At 37.5% G+C, this 13,489-nt stretch overlaps 1 protein-coding gene across 6 annotated transcripts in view; it reads left to right on the top strand.

Moving 5' to 3' along the window:
- Positions 1–13,489, top strand: part of TRAPPC9 (trafficking protein particle complex subunit 9) — a 649,394-nt gene that overhangs the window by 28,126 nt on the left and 607,779 nt on the right. For 4 of the 6 annotated variants that reach the window (XM_063079204.1, XM_063079202.1, XM_063079199.1 and 1 more), the window contains one exon: positions 469–495. The exons of the other annotated variants lie outside the window; for them this stretch is intronic. In XM_063079204.1, coding sequence (XP_062935274.1) covers positions 469–495 — 27 coding nt within the window. The remainder of the gene's footprint in view (positions 1–468; positions 496–13,489) is intronic. 6 annotated transcript variants of the gene reach the window in all.

Genomic DNA, 13,489 nt, shown 5'->3' with positions numbered 1-13,489 from the left:
GTGCATGCATGTGTGTGTGAGAGAGAGAGGGAGAAAAGAAAGAGAGTGATTTTAAGGAGATTAGTGATGTTTCATATAGCTCTCTGGCACCTTTTCTCTCCCATTCCAGCGTGCTGACATGTATTTACACAAATAATATTTCTTTGTCATGTAGCTTATTTGTGCAAATAAGAAATTCTCATACTTTAGGAATAGTTGGGAGCATGAGCTTAGAAAGTGGGAAGGGAAAGAGGTAGGGAGGTCCTCTATAATTTGTTTAGAGTATGAGCAATAGCTTTTCTTTTTTTTCCTTCTGAAGCAAAAAGGCACTAAGCTTGTAACGTATTGCTATTCAAAATTGCTTTTCTGATCAGATACAAGTGTCTCAGATTTTTCAAGGCTATATGAATTATGAAATGTGTTTTAGTAGTTATCTTAAAAATAGTTTTGTTTTCCAAATAAAAGACCATAATCTGTTCTTTCTTCCAGGGGCACAAGAAGTTCTCATTGATCCAGGTACATGATCTATGTGCTTGTTTCCTTTGGTTATTTTTTTAAGTGCTTGTTTTGTGGTGGTGTGAATGAATGGTTAAACCTTCTGGATTATGATCTTTGGAACATTCTGATTTAAGTAACTTTAAATCAGAACTGTTAAAAGCCTGATTATTGTTTGGCCCTTGTTTGATGGGGCACCCTATTGCTTTATGTTGTCGAAGAGGAAAATTCTTCCTCTAGCATGGTGAAGTGAATGATGTGAGAATTGTGTCTTTAATTCTTTGAATGCATTGAGCATGCCTGTCCTGATCATTTTGAATTCATTCGTAGTGATGACTTTGCTCTGAGTCTGTGGCTATACTCCTTTCAACATGAATTTGAAATCGCTACTATATTTCATACATATGTTCTTAACAGGGAAAGAAATTTTGCATATTTTACAAAGGTGGGTTTTTCTTTCCACTTTTAACACTTTCTGTAATTGATATAGCAAAAATCTCTTTTATTGTGACACTTAATTTCATGATGAGCTCTATTGTTTTCTGGCTTAATCAGGCATAATGTCAGGGTAAATAATAAAAAAAAAGAAAAACTTCTTTCCTTTGAGGAATAGAAATCAGATAGGTGTGCTTACACAGGTTTTGTAACCAACACATTTACTTTCATCTCATTGTGTATCTTGATTCTGAACTGAAGTTGCTTGAGATTTGCAGATTTTTGTTTTCTCATTTGTGTTCAATCCTTTCTCTAGGCTGACTGCTAAGTTTCTTCATAGGGTTTGTGGAAAGTATAGAGGAAGAACAGCTGCTTTGTTTTGTTTTCAGGAGACCTGAGTTGTTGATGAGAAAACAACAGGAGGGCAGCCAGAGTTTATGGGACTGAGGGACTGAATGACCTCACCCCAGCCCCCAGCAGAAACTGATGAAAAATTAAATCGACGTTGTATGCATTAATATGAGTATATGACCAATGGCAGTTATTGAGCCCAATCTGGCTAGTTATGCCTGATATAAAATACTAGATTTCAGTTTGTTGATACTTTACTTCTAGGAGAATTAGAAGCATACACCAAGTAGAAGTAGCTTAGAGCTATAAGAAAAATCAGTGATTTGTTGAGATAAAAGAAGAATATATGTATTTCTTATTTTGGAAACTTTTTTCCAAATAAGGTTGTATAGAGATGAAATTGAGTTTAGAGTGCGGGGAGTAAAAGTTAGGGTGATTCTGTGGGGCCTTGTTATTCAGGGATGTATGAAGATGCTGCTATAGAGGTGAGAGCCACCAGGGAAGGGCACAGACACCAGTGTTTGGTATTTGAGGGCATCTTCTGAAATGATCCCAGATTAGAAAAGTATGGACTTGATGTCTGCTTACCCGGGGGAGAGTAGGTAAAGAGAGCTGAGATTCTGCCCTTCCTCACCTTCCAGGTCCTGCCTGACAGGCCGCTCTAGTTCAGCACCTGTGCCTGCCTTCTGGCCTCTGCTTTGCAGGAGGACTGACACATCTACTGAAATCTTACCTGTCTTTCAAGCCTTGTTCCCTTCTCTGCTTTAAACTCTTGCCAGTACGTTAGGGGTAAGTGTGCTGGTTGGCAGTCTTCACAACTCCTAGCAACAGTGTGTTGATCCTCCAGCCTCTAAATCTGAGTAACTCACATTCTCCCAGGGGTTGTGAAATTGTTCATCTCAGTAGAAAACCCATTCACATGAAGCTATCACAAAATGACAACGCCTTCATTTTATTTTGAGTTTTAAATAGATATAATATTTGAAGCAAACTGGTTTCAGAATTATTTTTTCACCTGCTTTCTCTGCAACTGTTTCCAAAACCAGAGGAAGAAAGTTTCATGGTCTTTGGATGCTCGATCTGAGCAAAGTCTCTGCCCCCTCATGTCTAGCAGCAAGATTCCTGAGTTCTTCATCTACATCTCAAATAGAATGATTTGTTTTTAGGCCTTTTTTCTTGCTATTTCTGAACATTTCATGTCCATTCAGCAACTACTTCAATTAAAGTGATCTTTTGGCTAATTTCACTTAACTCAAATTTGCTTTTCCCATTTTTGGGTTGAGGGGAGTTTCTTCTTCCTGTAATAAAAATTAGCATTTTGCACTTAATTATGTGAGAGGCAGTGTTCTAAGGTGCTTTTTAAACAAGGAGCTTTAAAACAATTCGCCCATTTAAAGTGTACAATTCAGTGGTTTTTAGTATTTTTACAGATATGTGCGACCACCAGCATAATCAGTTTTAGGACATTTTTATCACCCCAACTAGAGGCTCCTGTACCCATAGCAGCCACTCCCCGTTTCCTCCAACCTCCCCCAGCCCCAGGCAACTACTAACCTACTTTCTTTCTCTATGGGTTTGCCTATTCTGGACGTCATTCAGTATGTGGTCTTTTGTGACGGCTTCTTCAACTTAACATAATGCTTTCAAAGTTCGTCTTTGTTGTAGCGTGTATCAGTATTTCGTTTCTTTTTATTGCTGAGTAACGTTCCGTTATATTGACACACCACATTTTGCTTATCCATTCCATCCATGGATATTTGCATTGTTTTCTACGTTTTGGCTATTATGGAGCTATGAACACTTCTGTGCAAGTTTTCATGTGGACGTATGTTTTAAATTCTCTTATGTGTATGTCCAGGAAGTGGAATTTTGGGGTCATGTGGTAACTCAGCGTTTAACTTTTTGAGGAACTGCCAGATTATTTTCCAAAGTGGCTCCCCCACTTTATATTCATACCAACAGTGTATTTGCGTTCCAGTTTCTCTGTATCCTCATCAAGATCTTTTACCTTTCTGATTCTAGTCTTCCTGGTGGGTGTGAAGTGGTATCTCATTGTAATTTCAATTTGCATTCCTTTATAGCTAAGGATGTTAAGCATCTTCTCATGTGCTTATTGGCCATTTGTATGTTTTCTCTGGAAAAATGTCTCCTCATATCCTCTATCCATTTTTAATTGGGTTATTTGTCTTTTTATTATTGAGTTGTAACAGTTCTTTTCATGTTCTAGATACAAAACCCTTATCAGATATATGATTAGCAAAAATTTTCTTCCATTCCGTGGATTACTTTTTCATTTTCTTGGTGGTGTCCTTTGAAGCATACAAGTTTGAAATTTTGATGAAGTCTATTTTATCTATGTTTTCTTTGTTGCTTGTGCTTTTGGTGTCATATCTAAGATCTAAGGTATTTTACATAAACTTTACATACAAAGCAATTTAATTCTCACAATTCCAGCAGATAGGCACTGCTGTTATCCCTGGTCTATAGATGAGGAAACTTCGATGCAGAAGGGTTCATTGAGTTGCTCTAGGTCACAGCTAATGGGTGGTGATGTGGGCCTTCGAGCCCATGACCTTGTCTGCAGCATTATCCTCTTACCACTATATTCTGTTCCTTTTTATGGGGAATCATTTATTAAAAACCCTTTGCTTATTTGATTTCTTGACATTTCTCATTGAGGACCTCAAGGTGAATCTGTGCATTCACCTTGCAGAGTTCAGTGTAGGTTTATTTTAGGTCTAGTGTAGGCAGAATCATTGCTATCAGTTAATTTCTGCATTACTTACCTCTCCAGTGATGATGATTATTAGTTGACCTGACAAAGTCCTGTTTAAGCCTTTTCTGGTCATCACACTAAAATACAGTCATGACTGCAGAAAGTTCAAAGAAAATATTTGATTGATTTCATTTTGTTAACCAATGGAATAAAAACCACAGCATTGATATAGACATGGGTTGACATAGCAGAGTAAATTCATTAACTATATTTTAGAAGAGAAGTATTGATTACTAGTCTTAATTAAAATATTTTGCCTTGGTTAAAGTAATTAGTGCCTATGAGTAAACAAAAAGAAGTTTGCATTTATATGTGACATGAGGGCAGACATCATATATATAAATATACATATATTTGAAAAAGTTCACGGGAAAATACAGTTAAAAGATAATATGAATCTTTCTATGAACTTTTTGAAGTGTTCTTGTATTTTTGTCTGTTTTTCAGAGCATTTTATGGCTTTTCAGTGATGTCCGTCCTAACTTTAGTATTCTACTTAAAAAATCACCGCTGTGTCTAGTGCAGTTCGGACTGAGATTGTCCTGTGTCATACATAGAATTCCACTGTCTCCTAAGTAAAACTTTTCCTTTCATTATATTGAGTTAGTGTCAGAGTTATAGGAACTGTGATTTCTAGGCCTTTCCTCTCTAGATTTGAAGTTGGCTATCAAATGTGATTTTCCTTTTGTTTCTTGGGTTTTCATTATTCAATTACAATTTTTGAAAATAAATTTATTTTAATATGTTATATAAATTTCCCTGGGAACTGGATGTTTGTACTTTTGGGTTTTCAATTTATGAAAAGCTTAAATGCACTCTTATTTGTTAGTTATTTTTCACCAAGTATTTGTTTACCTCTTTATAATTAAAAAGATTTTTTTTGAAGGAGTAGGTATGCATATTTTTAAAAATGACTTATTTTTTCTTATTGTAAAAGTTGTAAGAAAACAATCTAAGTGACTCATTTTCAGGAATGACTTATCTGAGGGTGTTTTATTGAGATGGTCATTAGCTCCTAGCCCCTTTTGTTTTCTTCATTTTCCCGGAGGGTCTCTGAACAGATAAGGCTCTCCTTGAGATGGTAATTAGTTACGAGCACCCATTGTTTTCTTCATTCCCTGGTGTTTCTCCCTTCACAGTTTCATGGGCTTGTCCTGAGCCCCCAGACAAAGGAATTCCTTGCAAGGGGATAATAAATTATAGCCATTGTTCAGGAAGATTGTGCATCCCTTGGTCCTCAGCCAGTGAGGAAGCGGGAGGAGGGACTTGTGCACTAGGGAGTAAACTGCTTGCTACGGCCCTTTTCCGTGTGCCTGCCCTTCAGACACCTGGAATTTATAAGGCCGTGATTAAAGTCTCGCCTTGCTGTACCTCGTGTCTCCGTGTCCATCCTTTGGCATTGGACAGGTGAGGGAATTTCTCACAAAAGTCATGTTCACTGTACAGATTTTAGAAATAAAGATAAAATAAATTTTAAAATTACCAATATCACCCACCTCTGGAAATAAGTTGTAGTAAATTTTGAAATTGAGAAGTATGAGTCTTCCAAATTGTTCTTGTTTTCAAGATGGTTTTGGTTATTCTAGATCCTTTGAATTTCCGTATGAATTTCAGGATCAAACAGTCAATTTATATGAAGAGTTCAGCTAGGATTTTAATAGGGATTATGTTGAATCTGTGGATCAATTTGGGGAGTATTGCCATTTTAAGAATATTACATTTTCAGAGCTGGCTGGTTAGAGTGTGGTGTTGATAACACCAAGGGCAAGGGTTAGGATCCTTGTACCAGCCAGCCACCAAAAAAACAAAACCAAAAAACCTCCAAAAAACACAAAACAAAAGAATATTTTGTCTTCTAATCCATGGACGTGGGATGTCTTCCCACTTATTAAGCTCCTTTAATTTTTTTCAGTAATATTTTGAGTTTTCAGAGTAACATTTAATACTTTTGTTGGTTAAATTTATTTCAAGTATTTGATTCTTTTTGATGCTGTTGTGAATGGAATTGTTTTCTTAATTTCATTATCGGATGATTCATTGCAGGTGTATAGAAATACAATTAATTTTTTTGTATGCTGATCTTATATCCTGGAACCTTGCCGAACTCATTTATTAGCTCTAATAGTTTTTAGTGGATTCTTTAGGATTTTCTATATGCAAGATTGTGTCACCTGAAAATAGAGATAGTTTTACCTCTTCCTTCCCTATTTGGATGCCTTGTTTTATTCTTGATCTTAGAGGGAAAGCATTTGGTCTTTTACCATTGAGTGTGATGTTCACTGTAGGTTTTTTTTTTTTTTTTTTTTTTTTTTAAAGATGACCGGTAAGGGGATCTCAACCCTTGACTTGGTGTTGTCAGCACCACACTCAGCCAGTGAGTAACCAGCCATCCCTATATGGGATCCGAACCCGTGGCCTTGGTGTTATCACCACTGCACTCTCCCGAGTGAGCCACGGGCCGGCCCCTACACTGTAGGTTTTTCATAGAAGCCCTTTATCATGTTGAGAATGTTGCCTTCTATTCCTTGTTTGAGTGTTTTTATCATGAAAGGATGTTGAATTTGTCAAGTGCTTTTCTGTGTCTATTGAGATGATCATGTGGTTTTTGTGCTGTATTCTACTCATGTGTATTACATTAATTAGTTCTGAGATATTAAACCCACCTTACATTTCTGAGATAAATCCCACCTGGTCAAGTTGTATAAATCCCTTTATATTGAATTTATTTTTACATTTATATTCATAAGAGGTATTGGTCTGTAGCATTCTTTGCTTTGATGTCTTTTTCTGGTTTTGGTTTGAGGGCAGTATTGGCTTCATAGAAGTACTTGGTTAGTGTTTCTCCCTCTTACATTTTTTGGAAGTTTGTGAAGATTTGGTGTTGATTTGTCCTTAAATGTTTGGTAGAATTCATCATTGAAGCCATCTGTAATTGGACTTCACTTTTTGGGAACTTTTAAAATTATTGGATTAATATCTTTATTCGTCATGAATTTATTCAGATTTTCTATTTCTTCTTGAGTTGGTTTTGAAAGCTTTTGTCTCTCGGAGTTTGCCCATCTCATCTAGATTATGTAATTTATGTGTATGCAAGTGTTCATGCTATTCCTTGATAATCCTTTTTATTTCTGTAAGGTTGGTAGTAATGTTTGCTCTTTAAGCCCTAATTTTAGTAATATGAGTCATCTCTCCTTTTTTCTTGGCCAGTTTGCCAATTTTGTTGATCATTTTAAAGAACCAGCTTTTGGTTTTGTTGATTTTTCTCTGTTGTTTTTCTATTCTCTGAATTATTTATTTCTGCTCTAATATTTGTTATTTTCTTCCTTCTGCTTGCTTTGAATTTAGTTTGCTCTTCTAGTTTCTTAGGTTAACTTGAGATCCTTCTTCCTTTTTTAAAAAAATACAGGTATTTATAAATTTATAAATTTCCCTCTAAGCACTGCTTCTGCAGCATATGATTTTTGGTATATTGTGTTTTTGTTTTCATTCAGCTCAAAGTATTTTCTAATTTCTCTTGCGATTTCTTCTTTGACCCATCGATTATATAGGTCTGTGCTTTTTAATTTCCAAGTATTTGTGAATTTCCCAAACTTCTTTCTGTTTTTGATTTCTAACATAATTTTGTTGTGGTTGGAGAACATATTTGTACAATTTCAGTTCATTTAAATATATTGAGACATGTTTTATGGCCTACCATATGGTCTACTGTGTGCTTGAGGAGAACGTGTATTCTGTTGTTGGGTGGAGTGCTCTATAGATGCCTGTTAGGTCTACTTGCTGTTGAAGTCTTCTGTTCTTAGTTTATTTCTGCTGTAGGATTTTTGTCATGCTTCCTTTGTCTTCTTCCAGCTTTCTTAAAAACCACAACTCCTTCAGTATTGCTTCCTGGGTCAATTTGTCTTTAATTCTTTTGATGATACATCTCTAGTCTCATTCTAGGATTTTTATTTCCTGGGGGGAGAAACCAGATCGTCATCCTAGACTTGGTTCTTTAGTAAGGGTTTGGCAACTGTCAGTATAGCCAAAGGGTGGTTTGACTCTTATGTTCCTTCTATTGTGGTGCCCGGTGGTGGCTTTTTAATCACAGCACATCCCGAGTGAAAAATGACTCATTCTGCGCACAGCCTGTGGTCCTCGTTTGTAATTTGTCTTCTCCATTTTCATTTCATTTATATTCCCAATTGTGTATGTTTTAGTGCTCTTATCTCTACTGAGATATATCCTGTTTTAAACAGACTTGTTTTGTAATTTAGTGAGCTTACCAGAATTCCAATTTTTTAGCTGTTGATTTTGAAATAATTTAAAACTTACAAATCTTACAGAAGTTTCCAGTCTCAAAAATGGTACAAAGAACTCTGATATATTCTTCATCCAGATTTACCAATTGTTATCACTTGCTTTATTATCTCTATATATGCACATTTTTTTTGATCTATTTGAGAGTGAGTTACAGACCTGATGTCCTACCCTCAATACCTCAGTGAGCATTTCCTAAGGACAAGGTCATTCATACAAGCAGTACAGTGATTAAAATCAGGAAATTGAACATTGATGCAGTACCTTTTTCCACTCTACAGACCTCATTTACATTTTGCCACCTGTCCCAATACAGCAGTTCTGTTTCCTGATCCAGGATCCAGTCTAAGACCATGCACTGTGTTTAGTTTCTATGTCACTTAGTATCATCTAATCTGGAATAGTTTCTCGGCCTTTCTTTGTTTTTCACATTAATTGACGTTTCTGAAGAATTCAGACCTTTTATCTTGTAGAACATTAGCAGCTCGGGCTTGCCTGAAGTTGCTTCTCAATGATGAGATTGTGCATTTTGACAGGGCAGGGGGAGGGACGGAATAAGTGGGGCTGTGTCCCTCATGTGTCGTATCAGGAGGCACGTGGTGTTGATTTGTCCCGTTATTGGTGATGGTAACCCTGACTATTGGTTAAAGTGGAGCCTGCTAGGATTTTCTGCTGAAGATTTACTATTTTTCTCTTTGTAATTAGTAAGTAATTTGTGGGAAAATACATTGAGGCTATGTAAGTATCTTGTTCTTCATCAAACTTTCGCCTTCTTGTTCTCGCATTCAGTGAAGAATTTTAGCTGAATCATTTATTTCTTTGGCTGCCAAGTGGTGACTTTCTAACTCCACCATTCCTTATACATTTATGAGTTAGCATTCCAATATAAGGAGGTGCTTTTCTGTTCCTTCCCTTTGTTTTTTTCCCCTTCTCTTCTTTTCTCTCCCTCTGCTCCCCTCCCCTCTTATCATTATGGACTTATGGATCTTTATTTTTTCAGTGGGTTCTAATTCATTGCTAGCATTCTTTATTTTGTAGTTTGTTGGCTGGATTTGCCAGTGGAAGCCCTTTAAGCTGGCTTCTGTATCCCTTTGACATGTTTCCCATCGCTTTTTGAGCACTTCTTTACTTTCTGGCTCAAGGTATTTTAGGTTCATTTTCTACTCTCCCTGTCCCAGCTCTGAATCAGACATTTCTCTAAGGAGTTCTAGTGCCTTCTGTTGGAGAACCAAGATCTGAACACTAAACATGTTCATTGCTACTGAGGTCCATGGCTTGTAGGCCCTTCGAGATGTTCATACTGTTATCTAAAGTTTATACTGATTTCTCCGATTCCAGCCCCAAATCCCAGGGTCTTTTCTAGTCTTTCCCTGTTTTGTATTTACCTCTTCCTTTTCCAGCAGTGAGAAATCTGACTCCTACAGTCATCAACATATTCACTCATTTTCTTAGTCCCACAGTATATGTAGAAAATAGGTTCGGAATTGCTGACTACTATCGCCGTTAAAACAAACCTCTGCATAGACTTAGAATTCAAGGAGTGTCACTTTCTCTCTTATTCCTTTTACCTCATTTCCACTTACTCTTGTTGGTAACTCATCTCATTTGTTCCTGGTTTTTCCTTTTTATTTTTGGGAAAAAAAGATAGATGTTCTTAGATGTTCTTATGTCTCTTTCTTGTGCAAAATGTAGGATATTACATATATTCTTTTGTACCGGGCTTTTTTCTTTTGTTTTGCTTACTAACATGTCCTGGAAATCGGTCCATGTCAGCTTACCTGAGTGCTTCTTCCTCTGTTTTCACAGCTATAGAGCACACTATGTGTGCATATACCATGTTTTACTTTATCAGTTTCCTGTGTGTGGGCATTTTGATTGTTTCCAATATTTCGTGATTATAATTAATGCTACAGTGAGTACCCTTGTATATATGAAATTTTGTATTGTCAAAGGTGTGCCTTCAGTGTAAATTCCTAGAAGTAGAATTACTGGGTTGAAAGGTGAACGTGTATGTAGTTTTAATAGATTTCGCCAAATTCTTCTCCATGAAGGTCGCACTGTTTGCACTCACAGGAGCAGGGCATGAGAGCGCCTTCTGCACAGGTTCGCCAGCATGGCCTTTGTCAGCTTTGACATTTTGTCAATTAGATATGTGAGAAACAGTATCTCTTATTACTGAAGTTGCCATTTATATATTTTTCTTTTACGAATTGTCTGCTCATATCTTTTGCTCTTTTTCCTGTTGGGTTTTTAGGTGTTTTTTCCTCTCGATTTTTTTTGAATCTACTCTATAGATCAAGGATATTAGCCGTTTGTGGCAGATGTTGCAAATATTTTTTTCTCTGATTGTCATTTATGTTTTGTCACTTACGTTTTTATGTAGTTGACTATATCAGTCTTTTTTTTTTTAAAGTTTTGTTTGGATTTAAGTCATAGAGAGCCTTTCCCTATATCCAGGTTTTAGAGGAATTTACCCTTTTTCTTTCTTTCTTTTTTTTAACTTCTTTTGTGGTTTTCTGTTTTACATTTAGATCCAAGATACATTCGGGGTTTATTCTTCTGTTTTGTGTGAGATGTGGGTTGGATTTTAGCTTTTTCCAAATGACCACCTGGATGTCCCAGTACCATTATTAAAAAGTCCTTTGTGGCCCCAGTCATTTCAGGTGCTGTGTCATGATGCTGGTGGGCTTTATGACACGGGTGCCTAGCTTAACATCCAGGATAGTCTTCCTGCTGTTCCTCTGAAATGGGGCCAGTAGCACCCATGCTGCAGGGTTTTTGCTTTTTAAGTGGATAGCAGACATAAGTGACCTAGTGCAGGGCTGGCCTGTGAGCCACTGCTGGAATTATTGCCACACTGGCACTTGACTTAGCTAAGCCCTTTTTGTTCTTCTGTGTTTATGGTTTTGCCCTTCTCATCTCTGCTTTATTCCCTCTTTTTTCTGCTTTGTTTTATCTGTATGTCTATGTTTCCAGTTTTGTGGCTTGAATACAGTCTTACTTGTAGTAGGAACTCAGTAACTATCTATCCAATGTATGAGTAAACGATTGTTGGATTGATACTTGACAACATTTGTGATGGTGACTTTTTCAGCCCTTTTCCCCTTACTTCTTACCTATGCCCTTTCTTTTTCTTTCCTCCAGTCTAGGTTTTAGCCAGCTAGTGACATTGATTTTCCTGCCTGCCGTCTAAAGGCTGTGGTTTTTAATGATTCTTTGTTTCACTAGTTCACAGTAATATGACATGTAGGCTGTCAGAACTTTACAGATCTCAATAAAGATCAAGTCTATTGCATCCTAGTATTTTTAGAGGTTGTTATTCTTATACTGAGTGATATTAAATCAGTCTGACCCACCAAGCTCTCTGGTGAGCTCTTGTTACCTTCCTATGGATTATATTGTTCTTGGTTGCCTCACAGGGAATTTTTCTTCCAGCGTTGGTATTGGAGTTAATCATAAATGAGCCCTTTGGAGGGGACATTTGCTCCTTCTCCGTGGTTGGGGGAGTCCTCTCTAATGCCTGGACCATGTACTGCTTGAGGAGACAAGGTGCCATACGAAGAATGAAAAACCCACCTCATTCTGACCCCACATTTTCTTTTCTTTCCTTTCTCCAAGGGAAAAAAAGAGTAAAACTCAACAATGTAAAGATAAGTTGTTGGGACTAATGAGATAAGCCAAGACTCCCTATCATTTGTTAAATATTAACATGTGGCAGAAGCACATGCATTATAAACATGAAAAACACACAACACGGTAGTACAGAGGTCGCAAACATAGCCCAAGATCTGATCCTACGCTGGAGACACCAGCTCTGTAGTCTTAAGACCCAGTAAGAGGGCCGAGCCCGTGGCGCACTTGGTAGAGTGCTGTGCTGGGAGCGCAGCGACGCTCCCGCCGCGGGTTCAGCTCCTATATAGGACTGACCGCTGCACTCACTGGCTGAGTGCTGGTCACGAAAAAACGACAAAAAAAAAAAAAAAAAAAAGACCCAGTAAGAGTGCTTAGTCTCTAGGGTCTTGTCTGCTCACTTGCAGAAATGGGGTACGTGAAGAGTACTTCCCTGTAGAGCTGCTGTGGGGTGTAGAGGAGAACACTGGGGCAGTCCATATCTCAGTGCGAAAAAATGCCGCTTTTGCTGTGATGGCATTATTACCACCCTGTGTAAATTCTCTAGTGCTGCAAAGGGATGCCTTGTGGCTTGGAGGTGGAATTCTCAGTTCTGTAAGTACGTAAGGTTTATGTTACTGGGTCTTGCTGATTTGAATCTGTTCTTCATAAAGTACATATTTTAGATATTTTTTTCCAAGCATGCCCTTTTCTATTATTATTTATAGTTCTTCCTTGTCATCTCTTTCTGTGATTTTCACAAAGCCCGCAGAAAACAAAATCCTAAGCCACCTGCCTCTTCACAGTTCTCTGTTATACTTCTTTCTTCCTTTACTAGGAGAGGATTTTGCATGTGAAATTTTCTTTTTTGCCCTTCTCTTAGAATCTCCCATCCATCCATCCATTTTACCTATCTATTCTTCCTATCTATTACCTGTCCACTTACCTATCTATTCATTTTTCTTCCATCTTGTTTCCAAAAGCGTTTGAGGCAGCTTACAGTGTTAGAGAATAAAAAGTAAGCAGGTGAGAAAATTGCACCAAAACTAGAAAACAAGGGTAAGAAATGAGCATACGCGGGCAGTGTGAGATGCACACCCATGGCCGCGAGCTTGTGCAAAGATGGGCAGCTCACTTGTCCCTTAGCCTTCCAGCAGACACAAGGGAAGTGGGATTTGCGGGAGGGCTGCTGTCTCTAAGATAAACAAGAGGCTTAGGAGAAGCCCAACTTTTGTGCTACTGAGGCTTAGGAGCATATTTTTGTGAGTATTCTTTGAAATCAAAGAATATTTTATCTTTTTTTTTCTGCCAGATTTCTCGGTGTAGTTGGTTATATTCTGTAAATAGAAGTTTCTCTAATACTCTTCCCCATGTGGGTTTGATGGCTAGGGCATTAGGTGGTTCTGCTTATTGACAGGAGTTGGTCAGAAATAGAAAATGACAGCCATAGAAAGGATACTAGTATTTATAGGTCATTAAAAAAAAATGCTGTACAGTTGAGAAAATGCTTTCGTATAGTTTACCCCCTTCAAGGACACAGTGTGGTCG

Source organism: Cynocephalus volans, chromosome 15 (assembly GCF_027409185.1).
Source record: "Cynocephalus volans isolate mCynVol1 chromosome 15, mCynVol1.pri, whole genome shotgun sequence".
Lineage (NCBI taxonomy): Eukaryota > Metazoa > Chordata > Mammalia > Dermoptera > Cynocephalidae > Cynocephalus > Cynocephalus volans.
This window is presented reverse-complemented; position numbering and strand designations above follow the sequence as displayed.